This window comes from Streptopelia decaocto (assembly GCF_964273445.1).
Source record: "Streptopelia decaocto genome assembly, chromosome: 7".
NCBI classification, from domain to species: Eukaryota; Metazoa; Chordata; class Aves; order Columbiformes; family Columbidae; genus Streptopelia; species Streptopelia decaocto.
Window position 1 is genome coordinate 42,035,792 of NC_138661.1, and position 25,316 is coordinate 42,061,107.

At 48.9% G+C, this 25,316-nt stretch overlaps 1 protein-coding gene across 2 annotated transcripts in view; it reads left to right on the plus strand.

Moving 5' to 3' along the window:
- Positions 1 to 25,316, plus strand: part of CREB3L1 (cAMP responsive element binding protein 3 like 1) — a 47,088-nt gene that overhangs the window by 19,170 nt on the left and 2,602 nt on the right. Inside the window, exons 2-11 of one of the 2 annotated variants that reach the window (XM_082058307.1) lie at positions 5,874 to 6,102; positions 10,821 to 10,981; positions 13,204 to 13,282; positions 14,223 to 14,383; positions 14,997 to 15,146; positions 15,940 to 15,998; positions 17,898 to 17,966; positions 20,309 to 20,408; positions 24,408 to 24,528; positions 24,998 to 25,244. In XM_082058307.1, coding sequence (XP_081914433.1) covers positions 5,874 to 6,102; positions 10,821 to 10,981; positions 13,204 to 13,282; positions 14,223 to 14,383; positions 14,997 to 15,146; positions 15,940 to 15,998; positions 17,898 to 17,966; positions 20,309 to 20,408; positions 24,408 to 24,528; positions 24,998 to 25,244 — 1,376 coding nt within the window. The remainder of the gene's footprint in view (positions 1 to 5,873; positions 6,103 to 10,820; positions 10,982 to 13,203; positions 13,283 to 14,222; positions 14,384 to 14,996; positions 15,147 to 15,939; positions 15,999 to 17,897; positions 17,967 to 20,308; positions 20,409 to 24,407; positions 24,529 to 24,997; positions 25,245 to 25,316) is intronic. The other variant, XM_082058308.1, reaches the window with a different exon arrangement.

A 25,316-nucleotide genomic window follows, 5' to 3' on the forward strand; every position in this document is an offset into this window, starting at 1 on the left:
TGGGCAGACCAGGCGTGGAGGAGCAGGAGCTGTGGTACATGACAGGAGGGACCAAGAGCAATGAGGGTCAGGATGGAGGAGCACCAGAACAGTCTGAGAGAGCCAGGAGTTGGTGGGATAATAACCCGTCCCCATTGGGGTGCAGATGCACCGACTAGGCTGTGAGGAGAAGGGTCCACAGCATCTGTCCATCCTGCCTGGATCTTGTTAATGCTGTCAAGACCCTCAATTGCATAAGGTCTAAAATTCACTGCATTTTAAAGAGAGCAGAAGGACTGTCTGGAGTGTATGGGCTCTTCTTTCCTGGAATGTAAAGGAAACCTCGGCTGTGAAGCTGGAGTGCAGGGGGCTTCATTCCTTAGTGAAAGCAGAGAAGGGAAATGCAGATGTCACAGCTGGGACAGGAGATTTATCTTGGCAAGCAAAGAGGAAAAATACTTTCAAAAAGAAGAGAGAAAATTCAGAAGAATCCCCTCCCCATCTGCACTGCCTGCCAGCATGAGCAGAACCTCCAACCTGCAAAGGCCCTTCGTCTCCTGGGCCTGGGCTGCCGCCCAGCTGGATTAGCCCCTTGCTGCTTTCTCTTTGGAGCGAGACCATTGTGGTGGGAGCAGGGAGGCTGTGAGAAACACGCTGATCCTAAAACGAGATTGTGTCCAAACAACTCAGCTGGAGGTGGGAAGGGCAAAGTCACAGTCAAAGGATGGAAGCGTGAAATGGGAAAGGAGGAACAGATGCAGCCAGGGTGACCACGGAGGAGAAGTGGATCCAGGAAGAAGGAATAGTCACCTCCTCAGCCATGTGTGGTGCCACTGGGCTACAAGAGTGGCACCTTCGGGCATCCTATGTGCAACTAGGCAGGGGAAAAGGCTTAATGTCTCAGTTTCTGTTTGGGGCCTGTGGAAGTATAACACTAGCTCTCGGTGCAGGGGAAATTGAGAGCTTGCGTTTGGATGTCTGGATGCCTAATGTGAAGCTCCCAAGATAACTGCTGTACAACAGGAAAGGGTGTTCAAATGAGAAGCGCACGCACGCACATACAGTGTGCTATTTAGACAACCCTAAGCATGAGGTCAGGGTGAAAACATGTGGTGGAAATATGTTTGGAAAGTCAGTGCCTATGTCGGTCACCAGGAATGGGAGGGAGCAGGAGTCAGCAGCTGACAGATTCACACTCTCTCTTCATGGCTGAGGTGGCCTCAGCCCGAGCAGATTATCCTGTGGCACCAGCGCAGTTTAAGGCACTCTGTTAGGATGGAGATGCAGTTGTCATTGCCTCCTCTGTACCTGTACACACTGGCTCATCCCCTTCAGGTGCTGCCTCTCCATCCTCCCAGAACTGCAGTGGAGGGATGGGCAGCCAGAAATCGGACTTGGATCAGGAAATCCAGCACTTCCTCGCCATTGCGTTTCTGTCCCTTGGCTGCCCCCTCCCTGACCGCTCACTGGTAATACAGCTTTGGAAACACATCTCGTGCTATTTCTTGGCTTTGGAGCATAGTTAGAAGGAGAATGAAGGAGGGTGTGAGAGGGGGAGATAGAAGGAGCAAATAAGCAAAATGAGACTGTGCTGCAAGCTCCATATCTCATCTGGAAGCTGTTTTCCCCCAGTACATTCACACCCACTCCCTCAGGGCTAGGATGGCAAGGATCACATTTCCCAGTTGACTGGTCCCCCTTGCTCAAGCTAGGCCCATCTGTGTGAAAACTACTTGAGATATCTTAAATGATATCTCAGCAGAGTTGCAGTCCTTCATTGTCACAATTAGAAATTCTTGGCCCTGAGGAGCAGGAGCTGGCTGATCCCAGCCCGTCCAGAAGGTTGCTCTTGAGGGGAGAGTCTAGGCCTTGAAAAGGCTGTGGGAGGATGACTTTGCTCTGCTTGTGCATCTCTGTACATCCCACCTTCATTCACATCCGAGTCCTGTGGGCTCTTTCTTGGACCTTCCACCGACACATACCTCTGGTCTGCTGAAATCTTCATTACTATGGCTTTGGCAAAAGTGTCTCCAAAGTCCACCACAGTAATTTCATTTAGTGGCACCACATGCAGGTCTTCAGCTGTGCTGGACTCAGTATGGGTAGGAAGAGAGGGCTAGTGGCCACCCAGCACCTCCTTTGGCATGTGACCTTCCAGCTGGGATAGAGCTACTGAGCAGGTCATAAACCTGCTTCTGTTTGTCACTCAGAAACTTGGAGGACTGACCCTGCCATGTGGTGCCATGATCTGCACAGCCCTGAGACACTGCACCCTGGGACCTGCAGTTCCCTGGAGCCTGCTCTCCCACACATGTTAAGGAGGAGTATGGCTGAAGCCTTCTCTGAGTTTTGCCAGATAAATGGAGGTCCCACAACAAAGCTGGGGGTGACAGAGTTTGCATATTCTGGGTTAGCAGGCTCAGCCTGAACTAATTAGTAGTGGGTAAGCTCTGGGCTCTCTTCACTTTGCCTATCACAGTTGGATCTGGACAAGAGAACACTTTTTCCTGTTACTATGTGGTTGCATGCATGTCTGTCTTTACTAATCCAAAATCTGTCCTGAAGTTAACAGTACCTGTTGGTGTCAGGAGAGAACAGAGCAACCCAGGAGACACAGCAGCCTTCCTGGGATGTGGTGGCTTAGCTTCCTTCTTGTCCTGAAGTCTCTGTTGCGGGCATAGCCATGTCATTATCTTTGCTTTACCCTTCCTTCTTCTTTCCTCTGCCTCTTGCACTGCCTCTTGCACTGCCTTTAATAGCAATCTCCAGCTCTGTGACAGCTCTGGGAGCTCTACCTCTTTGAGGGTGTCTGATCCTTCATGCCCTCTTTGATAATAACCATAGTTATTCCAGTCTTATAGGTTAGCTTCCATTGTCTGTGTCTGGAGATGCTGGACTGGTATATGTATAATTGGTGAGAGCTCAAAAGGGGCTGCTTTGATGAGAAGACTTTGGCAGTATTTAGTTGTGCTGGAGAATAAGACCCAGGAGTCCAGAGAGGGGTATGTGCCCCAACACTTCTGGATCCCAGGGAGGGTGTGAGTTTCATTTTCTGCTTGTTACCCATGTTTTCCCTATACTGTGCAATAGGTCTCTGTCTCTTGGGAGAGCATGGCCTCTTGGGGACCTGAACTCCTGTATCTCTGGAAGATCAGCGTTGACTTCATCGTCACTTCCAAGCAGGGAAGTCCTCGAGCAAGCCTGCTGTGTGGTGTCTAAAAGAAGAAACAGAAATCTGCTGTCAGTGTTAGTGCCCATGTTAAGTCTCTGATACTCAGCCCATCGCACTCATCGCTCATCTCTCACCCGTTACATGCTGCTGGAGGGATTTTTGGTTTCAGAATAAAATCGGAGGCACACCTCTGCCTCTTCCCTCCCAGTAGGTTTGTCCTACAATCGGAAGACTGTTGACTAACCAAGAGATCCTTGTTCTAAGCGTGGGTGGGATGCCTCTAAAAGATAGCATGGAACTACTGCATAAATGCATCTTCTTGACTCTTCACTCCCACTTCTGCCTTTGTTAAGGCACAGTTGTAAAAGAAATCGGAAACATGTGGCAGAATCACAGACAGTTCTCCCTGCAGCTGTTCATCCAGCTCTGCCTCTCATCCAGGGTTACATAGTGGCTCTAGTTTTGATGGTAACGACAGTATATATTACTTGAGTGCCTTATGTAGGATCCTGGCTTTGCTGTGCTGTTGTGGTTTGTTGGCAGCCAGAACTCTGAATCCCTTCACTTTTCTGCAGTTAAATTCTCACCCTTACTGTAAGGCTATTGTGTTCATATCCTGTGTGTTTGCTGGTGTTGTTTAGAGAAAGCAAGACAAAGAACAGCTGTTGCATGAGCAAGCACTCTCTGGGGTTAATGCTCAGGAGTCCAAACTCTTTACTCCTTCATGCTGTAATACAGGACAAAACCTGGTTTTCTATTGCTTTTCAGATAAATATCTAACCCTGTTCCATCTGCTAACTCAGCTCCCTCTGAAGAATGGTTATGCTCAACACAGATGGGAGATGTTTTCTATTGCTTGATTCAAATGCAGAAATGCTTCCAGGTAATTTAGAAATGGCTGAGTAGATTTTACCAAGCTACCACACCAACTCAGCTTCTGGTATGGGAACAAGTGGACAAAACTTCAGCCCATACATCCCAGGGAGGGCCTCAACACTGGGATTTAGCATGAGTGTGCTTCTCTGCCTTACCTGCACATGCAGTATCTGCCTTTCCAGGGGAGTCTTGGATCGTGGTGTGTCAGGCTGGCACCCCGGGTAGTGGGGGGACAGGACAAGTGGGAAGGAAGCAAAGGGTGGGAAACCTTGTGTCAGGCAGAATGCAGGTGGCAGACACTGCCCCCCACTTCCAGCATGCTCTGTGGGCTGTGATTTTTTAAACTGAGTGGCTGAAGGATGATGTTGGAGGGTGAAGGGCACTGGCATGTTGGAAGTTGCTGCAGGTTACTGTCTCCATCCCCTACTTGGTAGGAGGTGTGAGTCTGTTCACCTGGAGCCCACTTCACTCCCCAGCCTCACCCCAACCCTCTGACAGCCAGCATAATGCTGACAGAGGGATATTTTGCTCAGGCAAAACAAATACGCCTTCCTGTAGGAGCAGGAACCTGCAGGCTCCAGCATCCAGGATCTTCTGGCCAAGCCTTCCCTCCATCCTAGTGCTGGGGAAAGAAAGGACCTCATGCACCCCATGCTTTTCCGGGAGATGGGCTCCATCCTGAGCTCAGCTCTCACACTGGAATTCAGTGGCATCCATGTCTCTACTCTAGGATCTGCATGCTCTCTCTCATCCATACCCTGTTGCTCTTGGTATTTGAGTATGCTGCTTTCAGTGCCTTTCTGCCCACCCAGATGCTTTTCCAGGCAGGGGAGGACGACCCAGTCTGACTCCGCTGAGCTCTCTCCAGTTCATTTAAGTTACACAGTTCCATCTGTGTAATATAGTCACTTGAATGTATCTGTCTTTTCTTTCCTCTCCCTGAGCCAGAAGCCTCAATCTGCCAACAAATGGGATAATTTTTCAGCTGGTGTTTGGCAATCACCATTTTTCTCCCTGCCCAACCAATGCTTTGTTGTAGCAAATGGAAAAGTTAGTGATTTGACTTCTGAATAGAAGGATATGCCTCAAAGGAAACAGGTTCCCTGTAGCATCAGGAGACCAGCTCTGCAGCAGCACTGGCCAGATTTACTGACTGTTATTGGAATGATTAGTGGAATGATTGTTTGTTGTTAACAGCCCATCTGTAGTGTTTAAACTTCATTGGGGAGCAGAATTTCACAGGCATTATCTGGCTGGAGGACAGCCTCATATGGTCCACAGAGGGGCTGTGAAATCCCAGAGGAAATTAAATACAACAGGGGGCCTTCCTGTTATGTTGATCCAACTGATTTTTTTTCTCTGATAGAAATCAGCAGCTGGGTTGATGTTCTCTGGGGCATCAGAGTGCCTATTGCTGCTGGCAGAGAACATGAGAAAGTGTCTGTCACCAAGGGCAGGTGCTGAAGACTGTGATTTTCTGCCACACTTGCATTTTGTCATCACAGGGATTTCTTGCCTTGTGCTCTATTCAGCTTGTTGTCACAGTGAGGTGATGCTAGGAGGCTGAAGAGAGGTACCCACAGAGGAAGGGGGAGATATGAGAATATAGAAGAATGTCATGAGTGTTTGTGGTGTAGGTAAACAGGTAAAGAAGATGTACAGCACGATGGCCCTTTCCATCTTATTTCAAGGTGTTTTTATCAAACTGATGCAGGCAAGGGATAGGAACTGCTTTTTTCCATCCAAAAAGGGCTGTTGCTGAGGTTTGGCTCTCAGAGCACAGGAAGGCTCTCAGATCCCTCTTGGAGTTGACACTAACATTCTGCCTCCCTTTGTCTTTCCTCAGCATTTCTCAGAGAACCTGGATCACTTCTCTGACAACATGGAGGATTTCTCCAATGACCTCTTCAGCAGTTTCTTCGATGACCCAGTACTGGCTGAGAAGAACCCGCTGCTGGACATGGACCTGGATCCACCCACTCCAGGCATCCAGGCAGAGCACAGCTACTCCCTCAGTGGAGACTCTGCTCCCCAGAGCCCGCTCGTGCCTGTCAAGACTGAAGATAATGCTAACGGTGAGCATGAGACGTGCACACTGCACAGCTTTGGGCACATCTGTTAGCGGAAGCTCTGGCTGGCTTCCATATATAAGGACAAATTGGCTATTCCTTAGGCTTGCGCATGGCTAATCCAGGGAAAAATTTGATCTGCTGTTGTCAAATACAGCCCACATTTTTTCCTTCAGTTGTGCTCTGACCGTCACATTGCTTCTTTGCTGGGCTGTTATTTACGAGGATGATAATTGGTTGTGGTTCAGTGTGCTGCCAGCTTCTGGCAAGCAATAGGCAATGTCTTTTTAGGACCCTACAAACCTGGGTGTGGATGCCCTAGATCAAGGTCTGTTTTGGCATCAGGCAGCAGAGTTTTGGCTTGAATATAGGAGGCACGAGTCTCTGGCTGCAACCAGTGCTGGTACATGTGGAAAGCTAAGTGGCTTCTTTACCAGCAGATCTTTTAGCAGGAGACAGAGAGGAACAGTCATTTCAAAACCTATTTTTAAAACAATTCATTTCAGGATAATTTGTGATGGCTGGATATTTTTAGAGCAGTCCTTGCAGAGAGTCCTGTAATTTGTGGGACTGTGTGGGTGTCCCAACAGCTGATGGACACCAGGCTGCCTGAAAAAGCAGTGGCATGGGCTCAGTATACACAGAAGAAAGCCATTCATTTGAGCAAGAGTGAGACCTGGGACAGTGGCTTCCCTCATGGCCAGGAATGATCCCAGCTCTCTGGTACAAACGCCAAGGCAGGAGGAGAGGAGCTGGCCTCCCCTGACTTTTTGGTCCCTGTAAAGGGTGCAGCCATCAGTGCCATGTTCCTTGGGGACCACTCAGATAGGAGCTGGGAGAGAGGCTCATGGCACATCAAGCAAGCTCTGCCTTAGTATCAAAAAAGCTTTCCATTTACATTTCTTTTTCCTTAGCTTTAACCCCAGTACTGTCTTGGAGGGCAGTCAGCCCAAACAGGCAACCAGGCGACTAACAAAAAACAAACCTGCATGAGTGCACAGACACATCTTTATTTTTCCCCCACAAATGAATAGGAGGAGATGACCTTGGGAATGAGAGAAGCAAAAAGCAGGAGTGTATAGAAAGCAATAAAACAAAATCTGCCTGCATGAAGCTACCTCAGGGACTCCTCTCAGAGACACTTATCACCACTTCTGCTTCTATCCTCTGTGTTTGGACATACCCCTACTTCAACTGCCGTGTCCCCAAGGCAAGATCATGATTCTCCTGAGTGGAGTGTGACTCGAATCCTTGGGCAGAGACCAGCACAGGGTGTACAGCGCATAACCCAGGAGCGCTTGAGATGGACGTGGCACTTGCTCTCTGAGAGTGCAGATCAGCTCTATACAAAGAGTAACGCCTAGTATTAATGTGGCAGGTATAGGGGTATCTGTGCTCCCACTCCTGCAGTAGGATAATTCAACCCATCTTTCCAGGGCTATCTTGGCTCATAATTGTATGTGAGTCATATTCCAGTGTAGCCCTGAGTCAGGTCCAGTATTTGCAACACTGTGCAGTCCTTTTGGCACAGCTTCATCCAGTCTCAGTCCTCTTAGACATTCACTTCAAATTAATTACCCAGGAATGACTTTTCTTTAACAGTAAGCAAGCTCTGCTTGGTCTGCAGAGCCCCTCAGGAATGCCTGGGCTCTGTCTAGGCTTGGAGCTGGCTGAGGCTGGCTATGTATCAGCCTTCTCCCAGCTTTTCTGCAGATCTCCAAAACATTTCCAAATCCTGCCCCTTCCCACATGGTTCCCACTAACACAGGTCAGCTAGGGCAAGCCGCTGGGTGCATTGTGACCCTGCATATCAGTGGAGTCTGTTTTCCAGATGGCTTGCACATATGGACTGGCTGTTTTGGTTCTCAGTACCAGCTCTCAGTTCTGCAGGGTGTGATCTGATGCCAGGAGCAGGGGGAGCCAGGGTTGTGCAGAACAGTGGGTGCTGGACCAGCCTTGGGCTAGTGCCTGCACTCCTGTACAGGTCCTGCTTCCTCACTGCTTTTTGCCTCATGTCCTCAACCCAGGGCAGCTATGGAAATCTCTCAGCTGTGCTTCTTCCCATTATGTACAGACTATCTAGAGCAGAGAATGAGCTTCCTGGCATGCCTCACCCAGCAAGGTACAGTGAATCCTGCAGTGGTTACAGAATGGCCATACTTCTGAAGCATAGAGGGATCCACACAAAATGCCTCTACCTCAGTCCCTCATTGACCCTCTCATGGCTTATATGTTTCTGATTCTGTAACGCAGTCGCTCCCCAGATAAATCTCTGAGGGTGGGAAAAAAAGCAGGGTCAGAATGTAGACAGGAAATGGGAGGACAGCGTGTACTTATTTGGGTGTCTGCTCCTTGGACTGTCTGGACTGACAGTTCTGGGGGCTGCTCTCTCCCTGAGTGAAGTCTGAACTGGGAAAGCCCTTGGTGGTCTGCTCTCCCTTGCCTGGTAACTTGCTTCAGCAGCAGCCCTCCCAGACAGAGGGTGCCCCACGCCTCTGAGAAAAAGAGAATTCAGAGCTTTGCAACAGAATGGGGGATGAGGAAGATGAGGCTTAAAATCACAGTAAGGGAACTTCTAGTTAGCCAGTAGGCAAAACCTTCTCATAGTGGGCATAGTGAAACCATAGAAGAGATTTAATGTGGAAGGCTGTGGATTCTTCATCACTTTGCAGAGGCATGAGATCAAGTCAAACAACTGTCTGTCAGGACCAACACAGGTCTAGCTGAGCTTGCCTAGAGCAGCGGGATAGGCTGGAAGACCTCTCAAGGTCCCTTATCTCTGTGATGGGTTGTGGACAGTCAGAAGAATTCAGTCCAAGTTTTCTGGTGCAAACACTTGTGGCTGTGTAACACCTTGCCTCCTTCCATCAGAAAGGGCTTGTTTGCATAGCAGGGGTAACTGAGACTTCACTACCAGCTGTGGGTTTGGTGTCCTTAGCAGGACAGAGAAAATGCAATTCAGTCTGTGTGTGTTTAGCAGCCTCTCCTTGTCACTGCTGTGCAGTGCATCCTGCCTGAGATGCTGCCTGACAACGTTGGCCTCACTACATTGTGGGAAGCAATCCAGCAGCACTGCAAGCAACGCAGCTGATAGGCACATGGAACAGCTACAGGAGCTCATGTCTGTGCTTGAAGATGTCCAGTCACACAGGGCGCTGGAAGGAATAAGGCTCTGCTAGAGACACCTATGTAGGCAGCATAGGTGCTAGACCAAAGACACAAGACAACATACTCCACTGGCAAGGGCAACACTGTTAACTGATACAGTTCTTGTCTACACTTTAACACCACTGTGTCCATGCAAAAGCCACAGGCAGGATTCTGCCCTGTCCTCTCCTGAGGGTAACAGAGACTGAGTAGGGCAAAGATGAAGTTAATCTACCTTTGAGTTCACGTGGCAGCTCCCACATAAACAGCTGCTCGCTTATAGTCATCTTTATGCAGGCATTTCTCCCCCTCACCTCTTGCCAGGACATCATCTAGACTGAGATGGGTACTGCAGAACTGCTCTGGGCAGCAGACAGCTAGGCAACACCAGTGGGTTTGTGAGTGCTGTATGCAGAGAGCAGTACAGCGGGATGAGGGAGTGAGCCCGACTGTGGCCAACTGGGGCACTATCTGGTGACACACTTAGCAGTAGTCTGTCCTGTGTCAAGACAAATGCATTTCTGTTTGTCAGATACAAAGGGGAAGGGAAGGGAGGAGAATTAGGGAGGAGGATGCAGGTTCCAGGCCAGCTAGGAGTAGCTTTTTGGCAGGCTGAAGTGTTTGAAGAGCAACGAAAAAACTCCAGAGCAGAGCCCAGGCAGTTCTCCTGCCTAGCACATTTTTCCACATCTGAGCTGCAGTCATCCACCACTGCATGAATCCCGGCTCCTGGGATCTCTAATTTCAGTGACAAGCCAGGCTCATGCCACCGATGTGCACGGAACAGAGCAGACGTGGGGTGAGAGGAGTGTCCCCACACAGCTCCATTGAGTTCTCTTCAGACACTTCCTTTCCCTTGCTGCTGCTTCTGCCCTACCAGCAATGGCAGCGTGTCACATCTGTAAGCAGCAGTCCACCTGAGCAGTGTGGGGCAGAGGAGGAAATCTCAGAGGTGAGACTGAGGGGAGAAGCCGTGGGAGCTGCCTCACAAGCAAGAGCCACACTGGACTTCCTTCCACAGGAATGGACCTTCCTCCTCTCCTGTCATGCAACGAAGCTCTCGTACTTCACACAACGTTCATGGGAGGCCAAAGCAGCACGTACAGTCACCTGTCAGCCTTTCACTGTCATCGTGCTTGCCCTCTCACCAGCTCTCTAGCACAGAGAGGGTGCTATTCTTGGTAACACACCTGGCAGCTCTGTGATGCTGGCCATGGTGCCTGAGGAGTAACAGCCCAGCATCCTCCTCGCACTGAGCTCTAAATATAAATAAGCTGCAGAGGATGAGACTGAGACATCACTGGGGGAAGAAACCCTGCAGCTGTCCTCCTGTGCTCGGGCTGCACAGCGAGAGCAAAGCAGAGACATGATCCCTCTAGCTCTGCCCTGTCTGCTCCCCACATGCTGGGGGTTTGTTCCCTTTACTACTCTGTGTTGTGGGCCTGCACATGCTTGTGTGGTGACAGAGCTAAAGTTGGAAAGGCAGCCTCCCCAGACGGGGGGAAACTGTCTGCATGGCTTTTTTTATTTTTTCCTGTTCTTGCTGGAGTTTGACTCTCACATTGTGCATGTTTCAGAGCTGGAGAATGGAGTGTGGTCACTGGGGCCCAAGCTTTGCTCCATCATGGTGAAACAGGAACAGAACCTGGCTCTAGACCTGCCTGAGTCCCAGCTACCTGCCAGCTCCATACCAGTGCTGAACCTCAACCCTCTGCAGAGACTGCCGGTCCCCGAGGAGGTGAGCCCATCTAAGATCCATCGGGAACCCAGGCTCTCATGCACTGGCACCCCTGGTGACGCACATGCAGCCATGTGACTGCAGGGGTGCTGCTAGCTGATTTAGCTGCTGGACAGACAGAGGAAGGTGATACAAAGCCCAAATATTGCATTATTTGTCATTCTCCTCTTGAAATTGCAGTCAGAGCAGCAGCACACCTGATGCTAGGTAGAACTGTGTTCTTCATTCCTATAGTGAAGCTATAAGACAGATTATCCTTCTAAAGAAAACAATGGAAGGAGGGTTTTCTCTAGCACAGGATGCTTTACAATCCTGGGTTAATACAAGTGTGTTTCCTTGTGAAATAAATTACTCACGCTTTTTCTTCATTAACAGCAATTTTTAATGCAATTTATTAACTCGTGTTCATTAAAGCATAAGCAAAACAGTGCTGGGTGCACAAAACAGCACTGGGTGCACAAAACAGTGCTGGGTGTTCACCAATGGGCACGCCTTAGGTTTCTAACCAACTCCTTTTATCTCCTCGGCTAGTCCTTCTTGCACTCTGATTCCGTGGTTGGTTGTCACTAGGGGTCTTCTCTCTTTCTGATTGGTGGTTGAAGAGTTCCTTCTTCCTCAGTGTCAGTTTCTTCAGGTTGTTACTTAAGGGGTCTTTTCTACCCGGCTCCCCCCCATGGCGGCTGCCTCGGGAGAAGGTCACCTTCTCCTTCACATCACTCCCCCACCTTTCCTATACACATGTACATATGGTACAAAACAAGTTCCACAACTTTTTACATAAAACTTAACTATCTTTTCATTTTCTTCAGAGCCCGTGCCTTATTTGGTTATATCTGTAAACATTAAACATCTTATCAGCATGAATCACAACTGCATTTCTCACACTTGGAACAACACGCAAAGACTTTTAAGCCTGCACATGCTGGAGGCCTATCCCCTCCAATCTGCCAATATTTCTATAGCCACTCTTGGCTCATTTTCATTTTTCAGAGAACAGTGTAAATCAATGCAATGCCAGTGACCCCACTATTCCTGAGTATAGACCCCTGCTCTGCCACTGTCTTTTTCATGGCCTTGGTCTTATAATATGTCCTCTCACTTTTCTCAGCTGCACACTGGAAATGGAGGTCCCACTCCAGGTCCTGCTTGCTTTTTCCTATGAAGCAGCAGGAATTATTATTTCTGAGAAAAAAAGACACCAAGTCTTTTGGTCATATCTAAGTTCTTAAGAAGTCTGTTTGTCTGAAGGAGGCTCACTTATGCCACTAGTATGTGGATCTAAGTTGAGGGCTCAGTTCGGCTGGCCTTGAGTCTAGCCATGTTGGATGGGAAGGTCTGACTAGTCTCATGCAGACCTTGGCTATCTTGTAGCAGCTCAGTAGATAACAGTAGAGCATCTCTGGGATTCACTTCCTTTTTTTCACTCATGCTGAGCATCTTTCCATTTAAATGACCATCCAAAACAAACGGGTACTTCCAGCCAAAACTGTGCACAGGCTTCCTCCATTATTTACACAGCTTGAACTTGCTGTGCCCTCAAACCTCTGCTGTGTGTGCTCAGCAGCCATACCATGGTGCTCTCTCAGCTGTGTTTACAGTCTGGAGGAGTTTGCAATGTGTCTGTTTAGTGTAAAAACTCCCCCAGCCTATGTTGGGCTGGGGGCTAGTGAACCATGGAGCTGAGGGGCTGCAAAGCCCAGATGGGAATAAATCTACTCTTTATTTAACTCTCAGTCCCCTCCGACTGGGAACAGCTGCCCAATGGCCCTGGTGAAAATCATGTGAGCAGGACAGGAGGTTTGTTCTTTTTCTGTACAACCCCTGTACTCCCATTTCTAATGCAGTCAGATCAAAGAGAGACTTCCCATGGTAATGTAGAGGTTGGTTTAGATTGCACTGTCTGGGTCTAGCAAGGGAAGAATCACCAAGGATAAAAATCATCTCCCTTTTGGAGGTACTCAGTGCTCTACTTGGCAGCATATCTATCTGCCACTGCTTCTTCCTCTACAAACACGTTTTCACTCTGTGTGCCCAGTGACACAGGGGTCTTATCTTTGTAGTCTTGGTTTCTGTTCTGTGTGGTGGGAGGCTGCTTTGGGGCAGAGCTGTGAGATGAGGCAGTACAGAGAGCAGGGGAACAGCAGCTATGAGCAGGATGCATGGGAGCCCTCTGGGAGGAGAGGTGGCAGTACCTAAGAGCTCTTTCTGCTTCTTTTCCACAGACTCCTGTAGAAATTACTCCAACACCTGTGATCAAAGCTGAACCCAAAGAGGTGAACCAGTTTCTAAATGTACCTACAGGTAAGAAGAAAGAATTTGCTGGTCGACTTGCATCCCTCTATTATATAACTCGAGTATAGATCATTACTATACACAGGGAAGAAAGACAACACCTGAGAGCAGAGCCATGCATACAAGGTAGCACTGGAGCACAGACAGAGGAGTGAGTACTGCACTCTTCCAACTGTGATCAGTGTCTGGACCAGCAGCCACACACAGAATTGTTCAGACAGGGACTCCTAGGCAAAACAGGCTACTTCAGAGTTGGAAATATGCAAAAGTGCCTTTAAAATCCTCTGAGGGACTGTAGTGTTATCCAAAAACAACCATCCGAAAGTCAGGAAATTCAGGATCCAGTTTAATTTGAAAGAAACCCAAGCATCTGAAAATCTGCCGATGCACAAATGAAAGCACTATAAGAACTCCCACTGCTGCAGAGGGACATTCCTTAGGCATATTCCCACCTCCATTAAGGCCCCTAGGGCTCTCTAGTACAAAGTGGGGACAGTTTTCAAGTGCTTGGCAACCAAGTGACCAGAGCCCCTTTGGATCAAGTGTGCTGGCAAATGTGTGAGCCCTGTGGTGCATTTGGAAGAGCTCTTCTCTTAGAGATCTTCCTGTACTTGTGAGCAGGCTATGGAGCAAAACATCACAGGTTTTATACTCCATTTTGGTTGACACCAGAGTACCTTACTGCTTTATAAATACCTTCAGTGTCTTGGCAAAGGCCCTGCAAGTTCTCTGACTCCTGCAGTTCCTAGTTTAGCACATTTGAGGTCATCTTCATCTCTGTCATGGGCAGTGCTCAATCCAGCCTTGTTATCAGACCCACTCCATCTTGTGAGACTCAACACCCTCTCCTTTCAGTCCTGTGTTATGGCAATGCCTTTCTATGTTGGGCCCTATGCCTGTACCAACAAGCTGACGCAAGAGCCATTGACTTGATCTCCTTATTTCTCAGTAGATGACCTGGTGCAAATGCCTCCAACTCCACCCAGCAGCCATGGCAGTGACAGTGATGGATCTCAGAGCCCCCGATCCCTGCCTCCATCCAGCCCAGTGCGACCTGCTGCTCGCTCTTCTACTGCCATCTCCTCCTCACCTCTCCTGACAGCACCACACGTAAGGAAGCAGCAGGACATCACTGGGACACAGGGCTTCTTGGTGCTCAGAGGGGACTGGAGGCTTTCTGAGGCTCATGTGGGGGATCCTGGCCTTGTTAAAGTCTCCAAGCTGAAATGCTCTGGCAAGGCAATGGGATGTCCTTGGGTGTGGGTGTGGGGACACCATGGTGCTCACAGGAGGGAGGAGAGGTGCAATGAGTCTTGCACAATGCCTATCAGGAGCTACCTTGTTTTAGTAAGTGCTGTCTTTCACCCCATACTTTGGGAAATGGCCTATGCACTGGAGGACTTTCTGAGGAGGTTAATGGAAGAAAGGAGTAACTAAGACTTCCCATAACCAGACTGTATTTTAATCATCACCCAAAAGTTCTTTGGCAGGGTCCTGCAATGCAAGTGTGTAGCCAGCCTAACCATGAAGGAGCAGATGCCCTCCGAAGTAAATACGGAAGGCAGCTGCTGAGATGTCCCCCCAGGATCAGGCTGAGAGCAGGAAAGAGCACTGCCCTGCAGCTATTTGTTCTGAGCCCCTAGCTGCTCTGCAAGGCTTTAAGGAGGGCCACTGGGGACAGGACTCCTTGCTGATGCTAATAGCTGCTCTCTGTGTGTTTCAGAAGTTACAAGGGACCTCTGGCCCGCTGCTCTTGACTGAAGAGGAGAAACGCACCTTGATTGCTGAGGGCTACCCCATTCCTACCAAGCTGCCCCTCACCAAAGCAGAGGAGAAAGCACTGAAGAGGGTCAGGAGGAAAATCAAGAACAAGGTGACTACAAAAAACATAACCATGCAGTTCCCATGATTACAGAGCGTCCTCAGCTGACCATTGCTATAGCTATCGTCACCTTATGTGCAGTGCAGCTTAGAAAAGGTGGGATCCTGCCTTTGGTGCACCGGCATGAGCCTCCCAGCCCACAGAAAACGTGCCATGGAGCATCTCTGCATGCATGCTGTGCATGTAGCTGTGTCTGGAGAGTGTGGCTTCCAGATCAGCTCCTGGGAGTGTGTGGCCCTGAGATGGGGCCCACAAGCTAAGGCATCACAGATCAGACAAACCAGCCTGGTCAGATCTTGTTGTGGGAAACAAGCACCACTGCATGGTGCAGAACAGGTGATGCACAGAGCCCATTAGCCAGGCAGAGGCTGTGAGACTTTAGACTGATTAGAAAGCATCCCGTGGGACAAATTATGAGACCCTGAATTAGTCACCCGGTGACTCAGAAGTGGTCTGGGGCTGAATCTGCCCAGATGGCCATAGCACGTCCCCACGTGAGTCAGAGGAGTTCAAAGCAACTCTGAAGATGCTCTCAGCAGCGAGGGGGTCAGGCATACTGCAACAAATGGTTGTAGCCTACATGCCAAAGAAGGCTGCATACCTACAGCACCCATCCCTCCCAGTTTGGGCCTGGAGACCAGTAGGAATGGCTGACTGGAAGACAGCTTCCCCATTTACCTTTAGGGTGCTGTGTGCTCAGGGAATCGAGAAGATGAGGGAGCCACAAAGAAATGCCTAGAGGCTTATGACACTGACTCCTCTCTGATGGCTGCCCCCCTCACAGATCTCTGCTCAGGAGAGCCGCAGGAAGAAGAAAGAATATGTGGAGTGTCTTGAGAAAAAGTAAGTTTCTTCTTCTCAGTCTTACCTTTGGAAAAGGAGCCCTGTCCATATACATCCCCCCTTTCTAGTGCTTTTGTCTCTGAATTGCTCTAAGAGTATGACTCCTTGCAAGGCTGGCTGCGCACAAGTTTGGTTTGGGATCCTGCCCTACAGTTTGTGATTCTGTCCCTACTCCCGACCCTTCTAGAAATCCTCTTGCAGAATATTGCTCTAGAAACCTTGTGTTTCCAAGTGCTTAGTTTGGCTTGCCCCTTGCGGAACACAGGCCACTTTTGGCTGCTAACAAGGTGGGATTTTGGGTAAGAGTCATGTTTCCCCACTAGAAGTTGCTTCTATTTTGTCTGTCCCATAAGCAGCTGGCCCTCTGAGAGCACTGACCACAGCTTTTCCTCCTCTCTTCCCATGAGGGAGAGCACACAAGCATTTGATAGCAAGAAAAACTTGGCACTACTGTTATTCCCCACACTCCCTCCCTTTCCACCATTCCCTTCATGAGCTTTGTTTTTCTCCTTGTGATCTTGAGGTCCTGCATGTATGGCAGGCATAAGCCTAAGGTGATATCACATGACACTGACAGGGTAGAAAATAACTCTTGAGGGCTTGATCCTGTGATCCCCTTTGTACTAGCAGCCCCTAATGGGCATTCCCAGGCAAAAAAAGAATGCTGGGATCCAGGTGCAAATTCACATTTCTGTTTAAATATCATCTTATTCCCTGTTATTAACACTACCTGAGATCAGCAAAATGGAAAAAACCCAACCCCCAAACCTAACTTTAATTAACTTTTCTCCATGATATTATTTGTTTACCTTCTCTGAGTGTACAGATGACTCAAGGCACCTTCAAGTTCTCATGCCCTTCTGTACAAAGCACCTTGGCGTGCACATGTGTGTCCGGGCATCAGAGCCCATCATCTCCAGCTAGTGTCCCACATTGACACCCAGACCCTTCAAGCTGGGGCTGACCTTGCTCAAGTGACAGGTCCAGGGCTTTCTGTGCTGGGGCCTCTTCCCCAGCTGTGGCTGTGGTGCCTGTATGTACTCAGTGGTTTGTTACGCTAGTGCATTGCTGTGACAGATGGCTTTCAAACAATGCCAGATTTAAATGTGAGCCAAAAGCAGCATTCATTGATTTTTTTTTTTTTTTCTTAATGCAACAAGTCTTTTGTTAACTTGGCTTTCTGTAAGAGCTGCTTTGTCAAAACCTGTACTTGGGCCCTTGACCATTCACTTTGACACCTTTGCTGCAAGCCCAGTTTTTACACGGAACGCCAGGTTCGGGGACTGCGGTGGAAACCTCCGGCAGGATCACGCAGTATCCCTGGCCTGCCTTCCTCCGCGCCTGGAGACATCCCCCTTCCACCGTCCCCGCTGCAGCCTCACCGCTTTCCTTTCCGAAGCGAAGGGACGGAGCCTGCCGGTCCTCTGCTGCCCTCAAGTGCTTGCAGTCGGAGCTGGCCCAGTATTTGCATAGAACGGCCTGGTTTTCATGCGCAAGGCGCACAGCCAGGACACGTTCTCAGCCTGAGTGGGAAAGGTTTGAATTTGTCCCCTTGTTCCTTTTCCATGCTCCTTAAGGGAGTTTGGAAGTGATAGAAGTGCCTGCATAACTTTGGGTCTGTCCTTACTTGAGCTGCCTGTAACTGGGTGCTACTGGCTTTCCCAGCCCTCAGGAAAGCCGAACTGGGAACTGTCACACGTAACTGTCCACCTGCAGTCTTATCCCTGGTCCATCAGGGCTGGCTGCAGCCAGACAGGTCAGCAACATCTGCCTCCAGGACCATATCTGCAGATGATGGATGAGACCACTGAGCCTCCACACCCCGGGAGAGGAAAGAACTACATTTTCTTCATCTGTCTGGCCTTTGTAACTAACTGGCTATGGGTTTTATTACCACAGGGTTGAGACATACACAACAGAAAACAATGAACTCTGGAAAAAAGTGGAGACCTTAGAAAACGCGAACAGGTAAGAGGGGCTAGACCTGACCTGGTGTGAGTAGGGTGGGGTGCACAGGAAGGGATGCCAGGGGAGTGAGAAGAGAACAGCAGGCTCCCTCAGCTCCTGGCAGGACAGGCGCTGGTTTTCAGCCCATGGCAGCAGTGAGGCAGCTGGGTTTGGTTAGTGAGCCTGGAATGTTTGTGTTGGGACAGCCAGGCTGCACGGCAGCAAGCAGAGGGAGGGAGGAAAGGAGTTTCTTATATCTCATCCTCATTCTCCTTGCAGCCCTTTGGGCTCATATTGCCCTCCTCATTGCCCTCCAGGCCTCTGGCTGTTTCTAGGGTAGCCGCATCAAGGGAGGCTTCTCACACCAGCCTCTCAGACCCATTGTTTCTATTCTTGGCCTCTTTGGAGGAATCCAGGGCCCTGGGCATAGTGTGGCTGTTTCAGGTTTCTCTTGAGAAAGAGCTGAACAGACTTGGTGAATACAGGGAAAGCCCATTCCTCTGGTAAAAGCAGAGATCCCAACTCCCACCAAATCCAGGGCAACTCCCAGTGCATGTGGTACCCCAGCCCTTGCTCTGCTTATTCCCCTTGCAAAGCAAGCCTGAAGGATCTCCCATCTGCTGCTGCTGCTGCTCACCTGAAAGAAGCAAGCTGCTCCCACATCCCCAAAGCAGGCCCCTGGCTCCCTCACCCTAGAGTCTGGTGAGCACTTGTGCTCTTAATGCACAGAGCTGTCTGACTGGTCACCAGAGGAATTTGCTTCCTTGGAAGCAAATAACGAAGACTCCCACCCCTGCAGTGGGGATGGGCAGCAGGCGCTTGGAGGAGGGCCCAGCTCTGTTCCCTCTTACTGGGTGCAATAGGTGTGAGCAAGGGCAGGGTCAGCTGCAGGGCTGGTGAGGGGGAAGCTCATTTCTATAGCCCCATTTTTATCACCCCCAGCTTGAACTGGAGAACTGCAGTCAGAGAGCCAGTCCCCTACCCTACCCCTCTGCTGCCACTACAGGTCATGGAGTACTCCTTGAGACTCTGCCACGCTCCTTCCTCCCATCCATGACATGAGTGCTGTGGTCCCAGCTTCCAGGACAGCCACTGGTGCTGGGAGCAGGGACTGTGAGGCACAGTCTGGCTGAGGTGTGCGGGTCGCCGGAGCCTCCCATCAGCCAGAAACATGGCTGCCCAGCTGCCTTCACGCACGGGGCACAGCCTGCCACCCAGCCTCTCTGGGAGCACAGGCTGCTGCTGAAAAAGCATGAGCCTCACCCTGCAAATTCAAGAGACTGGCCTAAAAGCCAGGAGATTTTTTTTTTTTTTTTTTTCAAAATACACATTGTGTCCTTTCTAATTTGGTTTGGTTTTTGAGCACTACCAGTAGGACACTCTGTGCTTCTCTCCACATGTACAGGGAGCACAAGAGGATTTGGAAAGACATAAAGCTGGGATTCTCCTGCAATCTCCTGGCTCCAGGACCTGGCGTTTTATAAAAGCTCAAACATATTTGTGTAAAACAGTCAGTGCTCCCAGGGGGAAACACTCAGTAGTCTGCATTTCAGTCATTTGCTGCACTTGGGAACTGTGTGCTCTGTGGTCTCCATCATCCCAGGTTTCTTCACCAGTGAAGGGTTCAGTGGCTCTTAGGAACACACCTACCAGTGTTCTGTGTTCATGTGTGTCGATGCCCGTGTTCAGTTAAATGGGGCAGAGAGACCTTAGTGCATGTTCCAGCCAGGACAGCCAGAGAATAAACTAATTGCTGAACTCAAGATTTGGCTTTGCCCACATCCCTTTGCAGAGTTTGCCAAAACTGAAGAAGCTGGAGGGGATCAAAACTGTTTTTTATTTCTCTCCCCACCGTATGGTTTGGGGCAGAGGTCAAGCTGCAGAGCATGTGTCTCCAGGCCTGTGCTCTAGGTCTGGCCTGACTACCAAGTTCAGCCTCCATCCCAGAGCTTGGTTTTCATGATAGCCTGCCTCTTCATTTCCCTGGAAGATGACTGGTTGGGCTTTGAGGCACCCAGGAATCTTAAATTAATTGCACATTTATAATGGTGGGTAGTTGTAGTGAAGGTTGTAGTGGATCTACTGGTGAGGAGATGGAGGGAGTTACCTCAACCTAATGGCACCTTGGGACATTCCTCCTGCAGTTCCTGCACACTTTATATCCCAAACTCACCCTTTTTTGTTTCTTAGTTCCCAAACCTGTTTGGTCAGAAAACTTGGGCAAGACATAGCAAGGGGGAAATGCTTGTTTTCATAAGAAGGGAAAATCAGGATAAAATATGAAGAGGGTAGTGGTGTTCCTGCATCACTTACTGATTGTTACCTCCTTACCAACTTTCAATTGGGGTTGTTTCCTATCCCAGGACTCTGCTCCAGCAGTTACAGAAGCTGCAGGCTCTGGTAGCTGGGAAAGTCTCCAGACCTTACAAAATGGCTTCCACGCAGACTGGGACCTGCCTAATGGTATGAGCTTCATTTCCATCTTCATTATTGGCCAAGCTTCCCCAGACAGCTTTGTCGATTGCCTGTTTCTGCCCTCTTCCCCGCTGCTTGGCTCTGTTGCCAGTGACATCGGCTCTTTTCTGTTAGAGTTACCAGAACTGGGCCATGTGTCATACATACATTGGTAATGTTCATTGTTTATGCAACAGCATTAGAATAATCCCTGCATTTTAACTGTCTGTTCTTTGGGCAAACCAGCACTTTGTTTGCTTTTCATTAGTAATTTGCCATTCAGCAAAAATCTTCAATGAACTTCCATCATAATGGGTAGAGTTTTCTTTTGCTGAGTTGGTAGTGCTTAATGTTTAACTCAGCAAGGCGGGGAAACAGTTCAGGTATTCCTCCCAGTGGGCATTACCTTGTGTTTATCAGCAAGAAATGGCATCTGTTCTTGCTATGCCTGCACATCAGGCTTTGTTAAATCCAGCTGGAATTCTCTTCATTTGCCCCTTGATTAACCAAAATCATTCAGGGTTGTCTGTTGGTTCTGGTAATCCCCGTTTGCCTCTTATTTCCCATAGTGGAGGATCATGGTTAAGCAATATTGGCTTCACTGTGGAGCTTTGGGGCATGTCAGTGTGTGGTCATAAATAAATCAATTGCTCGTTCTTCATCTCAGTTTTTGTCAGGGGGAGAGTTTCTGATCCATGATAAAAATATAATCTTCAACCCTGTGATGTCTTTGCAGGTTTGTCATAGTAGCTGCTTGTCAAAGTTAGTTATCTATATCTAGTTGTCACTTCCATACTGCTAACAGTCATGAAATACAAACAGATGGTGAGGTGCTTGCCCCACTTTCTCAGCACCCTCAGTGACCCGAGGGGTTGTTTTTCGCTCTTGGTTCAGTCAGTTTCCTTGGTTCCAGAGCCCCTGCTCTGTAATTCCCAGCATTTTCTCCTTTCAAAATCTGCTCAAACTTTTGCTACACTTTGATGCCCCTGTGTCAGACCAGATTTTAATGACTGACCGTCTTTTCTGTTGGCTGCTCTGTGGTTTCATTCCCAAATTCTTTCCACATTTTTGGGTGTGACTTAGCTGGGCCCAGTGACTCATTGCTCCTTAACACAGCAGCTCATCAGAGCACCTCTGGTTCCAGCAATTCTTCATCACTACTACTTGGAATGAGCAAGTCCAGGAGAGGTGCCTTTCGAACATCCCCTGTGTTATAGGCTGATAAAATACCTAATTTAGCTTTCCATCAATGTCTTATCTCTCCTTGCTGCTCCCTTCATTCCGCAGCATCCTGGCCCACACACCAACTCTCTCACGCTTCTGAGCTTTGAAGCATTTCAAGAATTTGTAATTTGCTTTTCTATCTTGGGCCAGTTCCTCTCATAGGCGTCCAAGTTCCCATTTTCCATTTACAAATACAGTACTCCTTATCATGACAGACATGTAGAATCATCATGCCTTGCAGGATGGGAGTGGAGCAGAATACCCTTCTTCTTTAGCCCTGTGTCATTCCTGCTGGATATTTGTCCAGCTGGCTCTTGAAGGCCTCCAGTGGTAAGCAGTCCTCAGCCCCCTCAGGCAAACCATTCCAGAGCTTTGTTATCTTTCCCAGATAAGGCTCTCTCGCTATCTCATCTCAATCTTCCTTGCAATAGCTTAAGCCCATTACAGCTTCTTCTGCCCACTGTAAGCAAGATCAGTTTACCCTCCCTTTGTGCAGCTGCATTTTACATATTGAAAACTATTGGTTTTGAGCAACTCCCTTCAGTCTGCTCTGCTAAATCACCAAAATTTCTACAGTCTGAGTTACTGGATCACTGCTTGTTCCCAGAGCTCTTGTCCAGACTTTCTCTGATTGCCCTGCATCATTTTGGAAGCATGGGGCTCAAAGCTGGACACAGTGTTCCACCTGAAGGCCAGTACAGAGCCAGCCAGAAAGCCTGGTAATACTGCCCAGGCTGAGATTTGCCCTTTGCAAGGTAATACCGACTTGTGCCCACCTTGTGCTCCATTTTAACTACCAGATCCTCCTCTGTAGAACAGATGCCTGGCCACGTAATCTCTGACATGTTTTCTCTGTTAATCAGTCCTGCCACTTCGCAGGTCTCAGCGGGTCTCGGCATTTGCCTGTATGGATCTGCCTGCTGTTCTCTTGGACCACTTCTCCCCATGTTCAAGATCATTCTGAATTTGAATCATGACCAAAAGCCAGTCTGCTTGTCATCTCTCCCATCTGCAGATTTGATACAGTCCATCATCCAAGTCAAGCTTAAAAATGTTGAATCTTGCCAGAGCCATAATGGATGGCTCTGCTGCTCCATCTGCTACTTCCTCCCAGTTTGACAGTGAACCATTTGATAACTACACTCTGAGGACATAGTTTTTTGATTAATTTTGCATCCACCTTTCCTCTGGCTTAGTTTCCCTTGCTTTTTAAGAGGTCAAAATGGTGAGGTGGTCAAAAGGTGCAAGATTAACAGTACTCAGAGTCAAACCAAGAGTTATCGTTATGAAGTGTTATAGTATTTGAACTGGAACCGAACCAGAGCATCAGTCAGAGTTAACCTGAAACGAAACAGCATAAAAACAATGCTGGTTTGCAAAGCCCCAGATGAAAGCTGTGTTAAAGCAAGATGTTAAGTATACTGCTCTTTCCCAGCCCATAAAGCCTGTTTTGTTTTAGAAGAGAAGAACAGGCTTCACAGGGCTGGCTCCACTTCCTGGATGTTGTGTGTTTGGTTGTGATAATTCTAAGCAGCATCTATTCAGAATTTTTTTTCCCCTGTTTTTTTGTGGAATAAGGGTTCTAAATGCCTTGTGTGCCTGATATTATGTGCTTAGACAGTGTCTATGCTGTCCAGCTTTAATTTCCTTACTTTAAAACCAGCCATGAAGAGTCTAGACAATCCCTCTTTACATACTAGGGTATCCCTGTGTTATTATTTGACCTTCCACATCTCCCGCAATCCACTGGTGGTCAAAATTATCTTAATGTACCAGCTTCTGTGTGTTACTTAGGCATGGCTATTCTGAAATAAGTGGCTGTTCCAAAAAGCAGTCCAGCTAGCTGTCCCCACAGGTCAGACTTCACTAGGTCATACATAGGTGGCAGAAATCACTAACAAATTGCCTCTTTGAGCTCAGTCTGAGCACAGAGCTGACAGCACCTAGTTATGTACCACCCATGGCACATGAGTATTCAAGTAATAAGGATTTGGCTCTGTGTCTTTTCCCTTGTGTCCCCTCTTGCTCTGTACTGGTAGTTCCCTAAACTCTATAGAGGGCCTTACAGTGAGCCGTGGCATCTCACTCAGAAGCTATATTATTATGGCAGGATTTACAGACAGGTGCAGACCTACTGGACGGGGATTTCATCTGCCCCTTTCTTTTTATCACTGCCCAGTAGCTCTGACTGCTCTGCCTGACAGCAGAAGGCACCAACACCTGGTCCTGCATGCATGCATGTCAAGCACAAATTAACCCTTTCCTTGGACTCTCCATCCTTGCTATCAGGTATGAGGTGGCTGCAGGTTCTGCTGCCATTTCTGTCCTCTCATGGACAGTAGCTTCACTTTGCTATGTGCTGTGGTACCTCCCAGATTTCTGCCAGTGAGCTTGTTTTCTTACAGCCCACTGCAGCTCCTGCTTAGCCAATGGTCATATTCCCTTTTGTCAAGACAGAGCTCATCCCTTCTGTTGAGTCTTCCTCTTTCTCAACTTGTTCACCAGCTGTGCCTTCCACCATCAACTGTCCTATCAACTGGATGGGCAAGCTGTTACCATTGAACCAGAAATACTTCAAATAAAACAACACGAGGAAGCTTCTGACTTCCCTTCTTAGATTTGCAGCAGAGATTAGCAGAGCAAGCCCTTTCCCTCCCTAGGGGACCACAGTGACCCAGTTGTCAGCCTGACCACATGCTGTCACACAGCCTCATGTTTGTGTACTGCGGGGGGAGTATTCCCTCATGGCTAGTGACACTAACTCTGTGCTGATCTCCTGTCTAGGTGCTGGCACTCTGCTTCGTTCTGATCCTGGGATCCCTAATGCCCTGTCTCCCTGAGTTCTCTTCAGCATCACAGACAGTGAAAGCAACACCAGCACCAGACATTTACACAACTAGTAAAAGTGAGTCTAACACAGTTGTTCTGTTTCACCCTGTCAAACCATTTCCAGCTCTTCTCTTGACATTCCCGGTTCAGGAATAGTGTTCTCCCCTTAGTGCCTGTGCCATATGCTGGGGCTCTGGTGGGGGGAGATTCCTGGCCTGTCACTGGTACAAATGCTGATAACAGCATCTTATTTGGCCTCTTGTTCTCTGCTAACTCTTGTCCGAAAACACGACAAGTGTCAAAGGAAGGAACATGAGGGAAAAGTCCCAAGGCAGACTGATTGCCTTCTGAAGAGGCTGTATGTCCAGGGGTGCATTTGCCTTTGAAGCTGGGGAGTGGCGGGTATCCTGCAGAGCAGGCCTCCTGCACAGTTGCACATGGACAGGGCCATAGCTGGGTGAGCAAGTGCTGAAATCACCACTATGATCCATACCCATCACAAGAGACCTTGTCCTCATTGTTAAGCAATGCTCTTCTTTTTCCAGTTCAGTCACGGAGCCTCCTTTTCTATGATGAGGGTGCTGGCTCCTTAGAAGAGAGCTATAGCTCCTTCCTAACCGTGGACCATCCTGAGGGGTGGGATGCCGAAAAAGGGCAGTCTGAGGAGGGAACACCTCATCTGGCCAGGACTCATGAGACAGCCAAGTATCTGAGCAAATCCCAGCTGGAGGGTCCCGACCAGAACCGAACTGACCCAACTCTTGCCCACCTCAAAGAGCAATTCCATGAGAGGTAAGCAGGTGGGGGCCACCCTTCGAGCCTAAAAGCATAGTCTGGTGTCTGGGAGGGCACAGCAGGCATGTC